Source organism: Emys orbicularis, chromosome 7 (genome assembly GCF_028017835.1).
Source record: "Emys orbicularis isolate rEmyOrb1 chromosome 7, rEmyOrb1.hap1, whole genome shotgun sequence".
NCBI lineage: Eukaryota > Metazoa > Chordata > Testudines > Emydidae > Emys > Emys orbicularis.
This window is the reverse complement of record NC_088689.1, coordinates 51,133,027-51,145,294: the sequence shown is the minus strand read 5'-3', so window position 1 is coordinate 51,145,294 and position 12,268 is coordinate 51,133,027. Positions and strand designations below refer to the sequence as shown.

Here is a 12,268-nt window from a genome sequence, read left to right as displayed (position 1 = left end):
TGGTAGAAGACACTACTGTCCCACTATGAAGGCCAAGAACTGAAGGTTTAGCATCTCTCTTCCAGTATGCAACAATTCAAATGAAGTAACTACATAAATAGATACGGTAATTACCAATTGAATACATATTATAATTTCTTGAACTCTGGTAAAAATAGCTAGAGCAGGAAATGTTATTTCATGAGTGCTACTTAGAAAAGCTTTATTATGTTTTCATATTCATGTCCAAATAATCAAGATGATGGGAGCTACACTATTTAGAATATGGCAACATATGAAGTTGTGTATAATTTATAATCAACAACAATTGCTCTGAACTTACTTGTAGCATTTTTCCCATCTCTGGTAACCCATTTTTTTAATAACATAAAACTCTGAGCAATCAGAGAATTGGGGTTTTCTACACGGATTTGATTAATTTCATCCACAGAAAAATTCAGTTCTCTTGCCAGTTCTATAAAGCAAGAAAAAATATACCATTATCATCATGTCAGTCTTATCTTGTAAATTCTGTAAAAGTAACAGCTTTATTAGGTCACACAGATGAATTAATGTAAAAAAAAAATCTGACACATAGTTTATAATTAATTTATGAGATAATTACAACCAGGGGTATTAAAACTTCCCAGAAAGACATCATGCCATATCTTGTAATCATATCCCTGGTAGGTATTATCATACCTACGTCAAGTACACACACTGCTGTAAGGTAAAAATTGTGAACAAAATCTCTGCAGAGGTTACCTTATTGCTGTTGATTTTTAAAATCTTGTATGCTGTAATACTTGATATCAAGATTACTACATATCTCTCTTCATCTACACTATAATCACGGATACATGGTGACACAGTACAATGAGATGAGTTTATGAGAGGAGTTGATTTGCATTGCTGTACAGTATAGAACTGCAGGACTACTACAATTACTGTTATGGGCCTGATTCTCAGAGGTGGTGAACACCTGTAACTGTTGCTGAAGCCATTGGGAGCTTGTGGTGCTCAATGCTTTGGAAAATCAGGACACTGGACAATGGGAAAAGCCATACTACCCCAGATGAGTGTCCAGCCAGCAAGTTCCCAACCCTCTTAACCCATTTGTGCCAACTATTCCCAGAACAGGACTTAAGGAGAATACAATTCTTTCACCATTTTAAATAAAAGTGTTTGTTTATTTACTGATCAATGGCAAGACAATTCTGCCATTAGCATTTCCTGGGAAGTTTCTTCTTTTAACTGAAAATCTATTGAAATGTTTATGGACTCCACTTTTGTGAGATGGAGAACACCGCCGACAATGTGCACAGAACCCTCAATTCTGAGTGACTTCTATGGGAACTGAATATGGTCAAGTCCATAAAGAACTTGTAGTACCTTACTATAAAAGATGATCTGCAAAAATAATTGCTAAATTCAATTTCAGTCTGACAGCATAAAAACGTACCTGTCCAGCTAAGTCCCAGATGATCAGCTACAATTGCCATCCTTATGTCTGTTCGTTCACATGGACTCTGTGGACCTGTGGTTTACAATTTCTTGATTAAAAAGATTTTGTAAAGAAACCTGCACTACTGGACAATAGTTTTTAATATTTTAATTTTACCAAGTTGCTGGTGTTCAGATTGTATACTAAAATGATTGTGTCTTAATAACCTACAAAATAATTTCTTTGTCACAGCTTTTCTATTTTCACCTGTCTAAAGCCAAATGTCAAACTACATGATGTTGTAGTATAATGAGACCAAACATGCTGACATTCTAGCTATTGGACTATACACAAATTGTTCTATTATTGGTGAAAAACACCAGGGTGGGATTAACATCTATTTTTTCTACTTTGACAGAATGAAATTTGCTGTCACAAAATAAATCTTTAAAAGTCCTGAGTTACATCAATGTCTTTGGCATGCTTCACTAGCTGTCTACAATATAGAATTTGTTTAAAGGAAGAAAGAAGAGTATAAGACAGCACATACAGATGACAATGACAGAATGAGAACTACAGTAAGTCACTCCACAGGCAATCACAACAGTTCATGCACTAGGATCAACAAGTTGAAAGTTTTACAAACTAGGCTTGATCTCCACGAGGTGAGCCATGAGAGCTCCAGAAACCTGACTGCCTTCATTCTCACCAGTCCTCTTACTTCTCCTCCTCTCACTGTCGACCTTTTCAATCTTTGATTTTAAGGATGCTGCCTCTGTTCTCATATCTCTAGCAGACTTCGATGTAATGGAAGGCTGGTAAACTTGAGTAGCTTCTGATAATGATGTATTTCTTGATGAACTGTCTTCTTCATCATCAGACACCTCTGACTGCATCTTTTTCTCTTCATCAGATAGACGATCCACAAGCTTTAATGTCTCACCACTAATTCCCTTAAAATATTCAATAGAATGTTTACATACCTCCCTAAGCTGATTTTTCCTTACTTTAACTGTTGTCATTGTGATGGAGGTAGATCTTACCTTTACTGGTAATTTGGAAGGAAGCTGTTTGATTTTTCCTTTCTCTAACTGCTCTTGCTTTTGCATTGTTGGTGTTTTTCTAGATATAGCTAGATTTTTCCTGGGTGCATTTTTTATTGGAATCTTAGATCTTACTTCTAGACATGGAGAAGAATTATTTTGTTTTATTTTGTCGGGTTTACTAGCCTGTCTCACTTTACTCGCTATGCTTTTTTGGACATTATTTTGTGGGACGACTTCTTTTACTGAACTGGCCTTTATGGGAAGTTTTGATTTTGCTCTACTCCCTACCAACTCTCTTGACCTTTGCTGCTGTCCTTGTACTTTTTGCTTATCTGTTATTCTGTGTCCTTGTGTTGCCCCTGTCCCTCTTCCTGAAGTGCTTTTCATTTGGTTAGCTTTCTGTATGGAACACTTGGGTTCACAATGTTCTTTTAGCTCTACATTACAGGTAATATTATTTGTATGGCTACCAGATGAATCCAAATTGTTGTTGTTATTAAAATTATCTTTTTGAAAATCAAGTTTTTCTTTTTGCCTACAGCTTGTCTGGCTAGTAGCTGAACTTGTAATCACTGCTACAGTTTCATTTTCTAATCCCTGACCACTGGGCATCGCAGCTTCTATCTTATCTGTCACTTCTCCAGGGCCATCTTTCTTCAGAGTCATCGTGGAAGCAGAAATTCCCATTTTAATAGGTGTGCGCAATTTGGGATCAACTTTAGAAGTGTTAACAGTTGTCGATGATTTCTCCAGAGAGTTACTACCAAGTGTGGCTTCCATACAATCTCCACTGGCCTGGATGATGGGCTTATGTTCAACTGCTGTTGTTTCTACTTGTCTCTCTAAGTTTGTTTCTACAATGCTGTCCCCTGACTGTGGCTGTGTGATGGCAGTGACTGTACTTTTATCCCCTTCCCCCTTGTCCCCTGACTTCCCTTCAGAAGTATGCTCACCAATCTGAAAAAATTGGAGTCTTTCTTCAACAAAATCCCTCTTGCTCATGTCAATTGCACCACTGCGAGTCATCTCAAACATCTTCCCTTCATGAAATGGGAAGGGGTTGGGCTCACTAGTTGGAGTACTTTCATCTGTTGGAGTTCTGGCTGGAGTTGTATCAGGTGTCGTTGCTTGCGATCTGTCTTCTACTGCCAGACCAAATGGCTTAGCCTCATCATCCCTTGATTTAGTTTCAAACACTTCATCATCTCCTCGATTATTGGACCATGGATCAAAATCCAGACTTTTGGTAGCTACTGTTTTAAAAGGTGTTGCAAATTCTTCATCTACTTTGTAACTGAAATATGAATCAGGAAACACAGTTCTGTCGGGGTGTCTGCCTTCCAAGGTGAAAAACTGTGCACCTGACTTCTGCTCGGTCTTTTCAGAACCTGGACCTTTTGAAAGTGGCTTGTCTTCTTCAGCGCCTACCTTCCCTTCCTCCTCAATAACTTCCAGTTTACTTTGGCTAAAGCAACGATCAGTCTGTTTTAAAATGCCCTCTGTAGTCCATATATCCTTTTTGGTTTCTACTGCTGGACCTGCAAGTTTAGAATCACTTTCAGTTAAACCATCGTCTTCATCTTGTAAATCATAACCATCAAGAGAGTCAATTTCAGTTGCATCTGTATCATGAGAGAATTCTGCAGTGGTTGCTATGGAACACTCGGTGATAGACTGGTCATTAGTCCCATTTTGTGCTATGTCATTCTGGGGTGACTCAAGACCAATGTCAAACTCATTAGGTTTTCCAGAACTGGGATACTCTAACTCTTTCTGGTTCTGACTCTTGTCAGAAACTTTGGGTTTTGAGGCTTCTTTCTGGTCATCTTCAACTTCTTTTAATTTAAAAGTATACTTTTTTAATGGAATTGGTTGATAGAGCGATTCATCATCACTAGAGTCACTGACATCTGCTCCCGGTGGCACGGGGGAAGGTGGCTGTACTCTTATGACTGGTTCAGCCAGTTGACATTTGTCGTGTTCATCTTGCAGATTTACTTCTATCATCTCCATTTCACTCTCAGGGGAATAACGATGATTCTTTTCTGACTCAGCTTGATCTGCATCTAATGGTGGAGGAGGTGGGAATTCAATGTAGGCAACTCTGTTACTTTTGGGTCTTTTGTTAGAGTCTTTGTTTATATTATTAGGCAATATTTTGTCAATTTTTGGTGCTTCCACTGCTGTGTGTTTTACAGAGGTTGACTTAGCCTCTGCTTCCTCTTCTGATTCCTCAGAAACCTCAGGTATGGGACTGGGCTTGCCTGGTATATAAGCTATTAGTGAGTCGGGTGTTTTAGAGGTAAACTCATAACTCACTTCCTCTGAGCTGGGTGTTTCTGGTGTTAAAGGGCTTTTCCCAGAGCTATCTATAAAGGATACTTGTTCTAGTGTGTCATCTTCTGGACTACCTTGTGGAGAAGGCGGTTGTTTTTGCTGTCTAGCTGTATAAAATGTCCCCCTAGTCTCTTGTACTGTCTTACTTTCCTGACTTACAATTTTTTTTACATTTCCTTGTTGCACCTCCTTTTCATACTGCTTTCCTACTTGAACAAAACTGACATAAACTGGCAAAGTCTTTATCTCTTTCACTCCCTCACTATTTACTAAAGGTGCAACTTTATCCAAGTAATCAATGGGACTAGGGTCAAATACCTCACTTGAAGGAGATTCCTTTCCAGGACTAAAGTCTAAAGAATCAGGTGATTTGCTAGGGGATATTTCAGTTTCCTCCACTGGAGGACTTAACACTATGGAACCTTGTTGCTTGATAACTTTAGTGACTTTTGAATGTTTTATTTTTTCATCTTCTACATAATCAAATTCTCTCTGAACTTGCTCCTTAATCATAGTTGACCGGGACACTTTAGCTGACAGTTCATATACTGATTTTTTTGACTGATCATAAACACTATCAAGAATGGTAGGAGAGGACATTCTTTTCTCCTCAGAAATTCTGACTGGAATGTGGGACACAGACGATTCCTTTCTTTTTGAAGTTTTATCTGTCATTTCATTGGTGTGTTCTCCTTCTCTGACAACAAACTCTCTGTATAGAACCTTTTTTGATGGAGATTTTACAGTTGTTTCCTTCACCTCCTTTGAATGAGATCCATGTGTTGGCAATTTGTGTTCACTCTCTGTCACAGTGATAAATTCACTCTTTTTGTTAGTTTTAGTCTCAGCATGGTCAACATGGTTTTCTTTCACCATATCTTGAACAAGTACATGGGAAAGTTTTTCTTTTTGTGTTTTATGGTTAGAAGCTCCAGGACTTTCCCATGTTCGATAGATTTTTTTGTCCCAATGTCCCTTAGCTGGTAAGTCTGAGCTATATGCCAAGTCTTTAACTTGCTGTTCAGAAGTATATTCTAGCAGACTTTTACTTGATGTTTCAGTGCTCTGTTTCTGTACTTCTGAAGCACAAATGTCTTCTATAACTTTTCCTTTACCTTGGACATTATCTTCTTTCAATTTCATAGTAGTACATTCTTTTTGCAATGATGTATTTCCTTCTGTCGGATCTACTTGCTTTGGGTGCTTTTCTCTTGCATAAAACTGATACACTGGTAGTTTGCTTTCTTGTAATTTCTTTACTGGAATTTTGGATTGACTATCTTGCTTTTTTTCTTCTTGAGATAGATCTTTAGTCCTTGGACTTATACTTTGTTCAAATTTAAGTCTAATGGAATTAAGCTTGGATTGTTTTAGCTGAAATCCAGTCTGTGAAGCTTCAGTTGTTTTACTCTGCTGAGCATTTCCTTTGTGTTCCATAGTTTGTTTACAGTCCCCTGTTTGTTGAGCAAGAATCCTTCTTTCAGGACTGCTGGGCAAACTTGCTGCTTTTCTTTCATCGGCTTTTGGAGAACACTTTCCATCATGCCCATACTGCCGCACTTTACTCCAGTCATCACTCAATGTCACTATTTCAGTGAGCAGTACTTTTTCAGGGCTGCTGCTGGCCGAGCTATGACTAGAATGCATTTCTTTGCCATTTTTTTTATGTTGCTTTTTCTCTGGAGATTGTAGCTCATCATTCAACTTTTCTGTTTTGTCCCGAAAAAACTGTGATACTTCAGTCAGTTTTTCTTCTGCCTCCTTAACAGTCCTGTCCACCCTGTCTTCATACATCATCTTTTCTCTACCTCTGTCTAATCTGTCCTCAGTAAAGCGCATCCACATGGCATGTTTTGGACTACTAACATCTCCAGTGTAGTGTAACACTGTCACTTTATCATAATGATCATCTTTAGACATTTTACCTACACCATTTTCAGACACATCTTTATAGATTTTGGAGATAATTTCTTTTTTGGGGGCAGTGGCTACTTTTTCTCTGCATCGTTTATCAGACCCCTGTAACTCTGAACTAAGGGGTAGACCATGGTCAGTAACTGACTCCTCAGTATCAGAATGAGACACATCTAGCTTTTCTGAAAGAAGCATTTTCTCAGCAAACCTGTAAGACTCCCCTCTTAATTCTGACAACTCATCATCATGGTATTCTATTGAGTGTTGACTCAAAAGCTTCAGCGTTTTGTAAGAGTCATCAGACATGAGTTGAGCAGAACTAGGGCGACTGTCTTCTTCCTGGGACACAGGGGTGTTTACTCTAGAAGATTCCAGATAAGAAGGAAGTGAGTCTTCAGCTGTTAGCTCTTCTTCTTCTTGCTGACCTTGTTCATCAGAACAAGGAAAAGTATCATGTTTTTCCAAACCTTTTAAGTTAATATCTCCCCGAGGTAAGTCTTTCTGATATACATACATTTCTTTTTCTGGATGCTTTTTTGTTTGTCTAATAATGACTTCAGTAGGTTCAGCTTGATTACCTTTTTCAATATGGACCTCTATTATACGCTCCAGTTTCGGTTTCATTTTGCTGTCCTTCTCTGCATGGTGTGGTGAAGTTTCAGCAGACTTGCTAACATCTGATGTTACTGATGATTTATGTTCAAACAGACCTGCCAGTTCTTTGGAAGGGTCACGTCCTGATTGAAAGGCTTTCATTATGTCATGAACGGACATTGTTTCCTCAATTCTTTCCGAGGTACTTTCGGCGCACGGAGGTTTATGATAAACCATTCTAGTTGTAGTAGTGATGTGAGTTTCTTCTTTCACCCGGACACCTTTGCTAAGAACACACTTGTGGTCATCTTCTTCACTGCTGCTGCTTTTCATTTGAAATGCTTTAACCTTTTCTTTAATAGACCCAGTGGGTTTTTGTTCCAACTCCATTAAAGCAAGTGCAGGTTTCAATGAAGGTAGCTCCTCTGTTTGCTGCTCTGGAATCTCTTCTGATGATGGTTCATAGCTGCGGATAACATGAACTACTTCAGTTCTTGTTTCTGTAATAACAGGAGGGATGGGTACATCATGGAAAAGTGGTTTTGGCCCTGTGCTTTCAGCACTTTGTGGGGCTGAAGGTGTTTTTTCACTTCTTGTTTCAAAGCCACTGTCAGACAAAGGACTTTTATCTTGGTCATGTAGAGAAAAATCATCTGGAGATTCTAAAATAGTGTCTGTTCCAAAAAAGGAATCTGCAATTTTACATAATTCTTTTTCTGAAGTAGAAGGCCTCATGGAGGCTGGAGGCATTTTAAGTTTATGTTCCTGTAAAGCAATCACTGGTTTTAAAATGCGTTTTTGTCTCTCTTCATCTTTTTTCCCCTCTTCAAACTTGTACTTTATGGTTGCCAATGAACTACTACCAATATCATTTGTTAAATAATCAATGACTTTTGTCAAATTGTAATCCTTTTCAGATGCGGCTTTAGCTTTAACGTGCACTTTTTCTGGAACAGGATGGCACGTTATAGCCTGCTGTCTTGCTTCATCAATCTCCTCTGGACTGAACTCTACCCATTCATCTTCAGATAAGTGTCCTTTATCACTTTTTGACACTCTGGTCGACCCTTTATTTTCTAAACACACATCTTTTTTCAGTATCTCACTAACTTTTACCAAGTCTTCTTTTACTTTCTCAACAATTTTAAAGGGCTCTTCATCATCAATTCTACCCTCTTTTGTTAGTTCAGGTTGGAATGGCTTGTCCTCCGTTACATCTGTCTGCAATATTGCAGTCATCCTGATTAGGTCCTCTTTCATTTCAGCAACATCTTTCAATATCTCCTGGCTGGAGGATAAAGAAGATGGTGTAGACAATTTAAGAGCAGAGGGTGCTAAAAACAAGGATGATTTTATAGGAGATGAAGTTCGATTAAAGTGAGGCTGTGTACATGTCTCTGTAGTCAATGTTTTACTAGGTGATAGTAATGCAGCTCCTGATTTTGTAAGTGAAGACTCTGGAAGCTTCTTTAATGCTGGTTCAGATAAAACATTAACTAGAGAATATACTGGCACTGTTATTGTTGATGAAGTTACTGATGAGGTAGTTGCAGATATTGACCCAAAAGATGTATATAGTGCACCTGCAGAAGGAGTTCTTATTGATTGAAAAGCAGATGGTGTTGAAGACACAAATGCCCTGAGTGGAGAAAGTGGCATTGTAGTAGTGGTCGGAAACACTTTCTCAACTGTATCAGCGGCTGCATTAGCAGCACAACTTGCAGAATTTGTAGCTGCAGAGATCTTGTCTTGAAACGTAGCTGCAGGTTTGGATCCAGTTATTACATTGGCAGAGGATGGATATTTCAGAGGTGACATGGATCCATTAACCAATGCTACATCTTTAGGTCCAGGTATATGTTTCACAGGTGATGAGAGAGATGAAGTAATCATGACTTTAGATGATGAAACAGCATCAACTTCTGACTTAGCAGGAGACACCACTGACTTTAAAGGTGAAGTTAAAAGCGGTGATGTTGATGTGATGATAGACTTAAATGGTAAACTTGAAGAATACATGTTAATGTTCGATTTGGGGGATGCTGGAGGTGTCATGGTGATGGATGATCTCTCCAAAAGAGACCCTGCTGTAGTCACTGGAGATGTCCGAGAAGGAAATGTTGAAGTGGATGCCATCCCTTTTAAATTACTGGCTTCTGTTACTGCAGGAGCTCTGATGAAAGAACCAGAAGAAACTTGGATATTATATGGAGGCTGTGATACAACGGTTTTTATTGGTGAAGAGATTGTCCGAAATGATCTAATTGGAGATGCTACGTCATTAACAGATTTAATTGAAGAGGTAGTAGAAGCTCCTAATGTGGATTTGATTGGAGAAGCAGAAGAAACAGACCATATTGATTTTAATGGGGAAGCTGTAGGAGTATTGGAGGATGAGCTTGATAGGGAAGTGAAGCCTGATTTGGTTTGCCCAGGCACTGTAATTGGAGCTGTTGTCCATGACTGATATGGTCTTGTTGAAAAGAATGGCTTGTATGAATAAGTAGCAGGTAGGGATCTTGTTGCTCCTGCACTCCGTTCAACTGTTTCTTAAAGTTTTAAATCAAAATCAAACGTAAAATCAACAAAAATGATTGAAAAACAGAGAGACCAGAGAAGAAAATTGGTCAGTAAACGTTGTAATATTACAAAGAGTAAGTACATTTTTTTTATGAATCAGAATGAAATAGGCAAAAAGAATAATTAAAAAGGAAAAAAAAAAGAGGAATGAGTCATATAATTATGACTGATCCAAAATAAAAAGCAACATGAAATGAAAGACACTAAGCACATTGCAACCAAGTCCGCAAACAATGGAAAACAGAAAACACAAAAGGAGGAATCCATAATGGTAAAAATAATAACCACAACCAAAATTCTTCTCTTACTTCCTTATTGACTTTCTGATGTGCTAGTTTTGAAATATTAAGCTCAGTTCCATTTTGCCTGTATAGGTATGTCTTAGCTTTGTGCAACTATTACAATTATCCTTTTAGTAATTTCTATTGTTCTATCCTTAGCAGTATCATTAAACAACATATATTGTACCTATATAAAACAATATAAACTTGTGTAGAATGACATTAAATAGCTAAAATCCTTTTTGAAAACCACTCAAAACTATTTCATGCAGAACCCAAAATACCTTTAAGTGACAGGCAATTGATGTGCAAACTGTGAAGCAACTGGAATAAATTCAAATCTTTTTCTATCCATGCACAATTCGTATATGCTTCACGCTCACAAAGCCAATAAGAGCAAGAACTTTTCTGAGTCAAGAGTTAAAAAAATAAAAAAATAAAAAGGAACCTTTTGCATTTTTTCATGCGATATTCCTTTTGTTTGGTCAAACTAAAGTAAAACTTTAAATGAAATGATTTTAAGAAGCGTTTGTCATACATGAAAAATGGAAAATATGATTTATGATAAACGTGAGCAAGCAAAGCAACTCAAACACTTTACTCATGCATAGTATACCACGTCAAAACAAGCAAATGAAGTAATACATTTTATATGCTGTATTATGCACAACATGTAAATAAATATTTTCATAAGAGGCATTTAAAAGAAGAGTACACTTTTTCTACAAGATGTAGTGTTTTGCTCCTTTTGAGGAGATTTCTTGTATCAGCTCAAAGAAAGACCTGTTCAACTTTACATTTCTCAAAAGGTAACATTAGATAAGTACTTGAAGAACAATAATAGTAAGTAGATATGATCTGGCCAAGACAAATCTGTTAACTATGAGCATCCCCAAAAAGGCCCAACGTCAGATTTTGAAGTCACTGGAGGCAGGTACTAATCCAGAAGGCAGTATTTCTGGGAATGACATTACAGCTTCCATATCCTCTGATACAGCAATGACATTCAGAGAGTTCTTCCACAAATAAGTAAAGTAACTTTTAGGCACAATTTCTTTATTTGGTATTAGTAACGGAGCTAAAATATTCCAACTACCTATTCCGCACACCTTTGTCTGAAGTTATACTGACAATTTATCAAAGCTGTTTGGTCTGTCTTATAGCTAGACAATAATTCACCGTGAAAGAAACAAAGTAAGACTCACATTAAGTTACTAAAGTTATGTCACACAAGCTTATCTAAAAAAAGATGTTCAGCACACCATAGGCCCATATCCCAGAATGAGAAAATGTGGTGGGCCTACAAATACCAAGCAAAGATGTATAGATGCTTTTACTAGGTAATGCTATTGTAGTATTAGAACATTTAGGTTGAAGAGAGCTTGAATACTGGGCATACTGGCACAGTCTATTCCAAAAGACAGCCATTGAAAGCATACTAGTATAAATCATTTTAAAACTAAAGTCTGACCACTCCTTACTCTATCATTTCCCCTCTCTGAAAAACTTCATTAAATAAATTCTACCACAGTGATTTATTAGGAGTAGCTGCCAAGATTCAAAAGCAGTCACAAATCCAAAAAATAATAAGCCAACACAATAGTGAAGGGCAGTAATGAAATAAAAATAATTTGCTCTACACTTAAAGTATCTGTAAATGCCACTAGACTCTTGGTATGTTGTATCACGACAGTCTTACCACTACAATTTAATGAGACAATAAATCCAATAGCAGTCTCTCCTAATTGCAAATATTCTTTTCTCCATTACATCATGTATTCAGATATTTTAAAAACGCCTTGTCTATACTTCATATTACACTTGAGAAAAAGGACTGGGCCAAGGAAGCAACCTCACTGATGAAGTTAACGGTTATGAGATAACTGTGTGGTCTAGAAAAAAATATGGCTTTATTACTGATTTTTAAAAAATAAAAAAAACTCAATTATGTAATTTTCTAAGTGGAATAGCATATTTCAGAGACAGCAGTTGTTTTACATACCTGCACTTCCTGGGTACTGAATGAATTTGTCCCTTAGCCTCACACCCCACTATGCACATGACATGTGGAGACTGCATATCCTATAGTGTGT

At 37.5% G+C, this 12,268-nt stretch overlaps 1 protein-coding gene across 3 annotated transcripts in view; it reads right to left on the bottom strand.

Annotated features, from left to right (window-relative positions):
* ANK3 (ankyrin 3) overlaps positions 1-12,268 on the bottom strand; it is a 305,045-nt gene that overhangs the window by 27,101 nt on the left and 265,676 nt on the right. For 2 of the 3 annotated variants that reach the window (XM_065407162.1, XM_065407163.1), the window contains 2 exons: positions 1,442-1,516; positions 323-454 (listed from right to left, as the gene is read on the bottom strand). In XM_065407162.1, the coding sequence (XP_065263234.1) occupies positions 323-454; positions 1,442-1,516 (207 nt within the window). Of the gene's footprint in view, positions 1-322; positions 455-1,441; positions 1,517-2,132; positions 9,858-12,268 lie in introns of all 3 variants that reach the window. The other variant, XM_065407161.1, reaches the window with a different exon arrangement.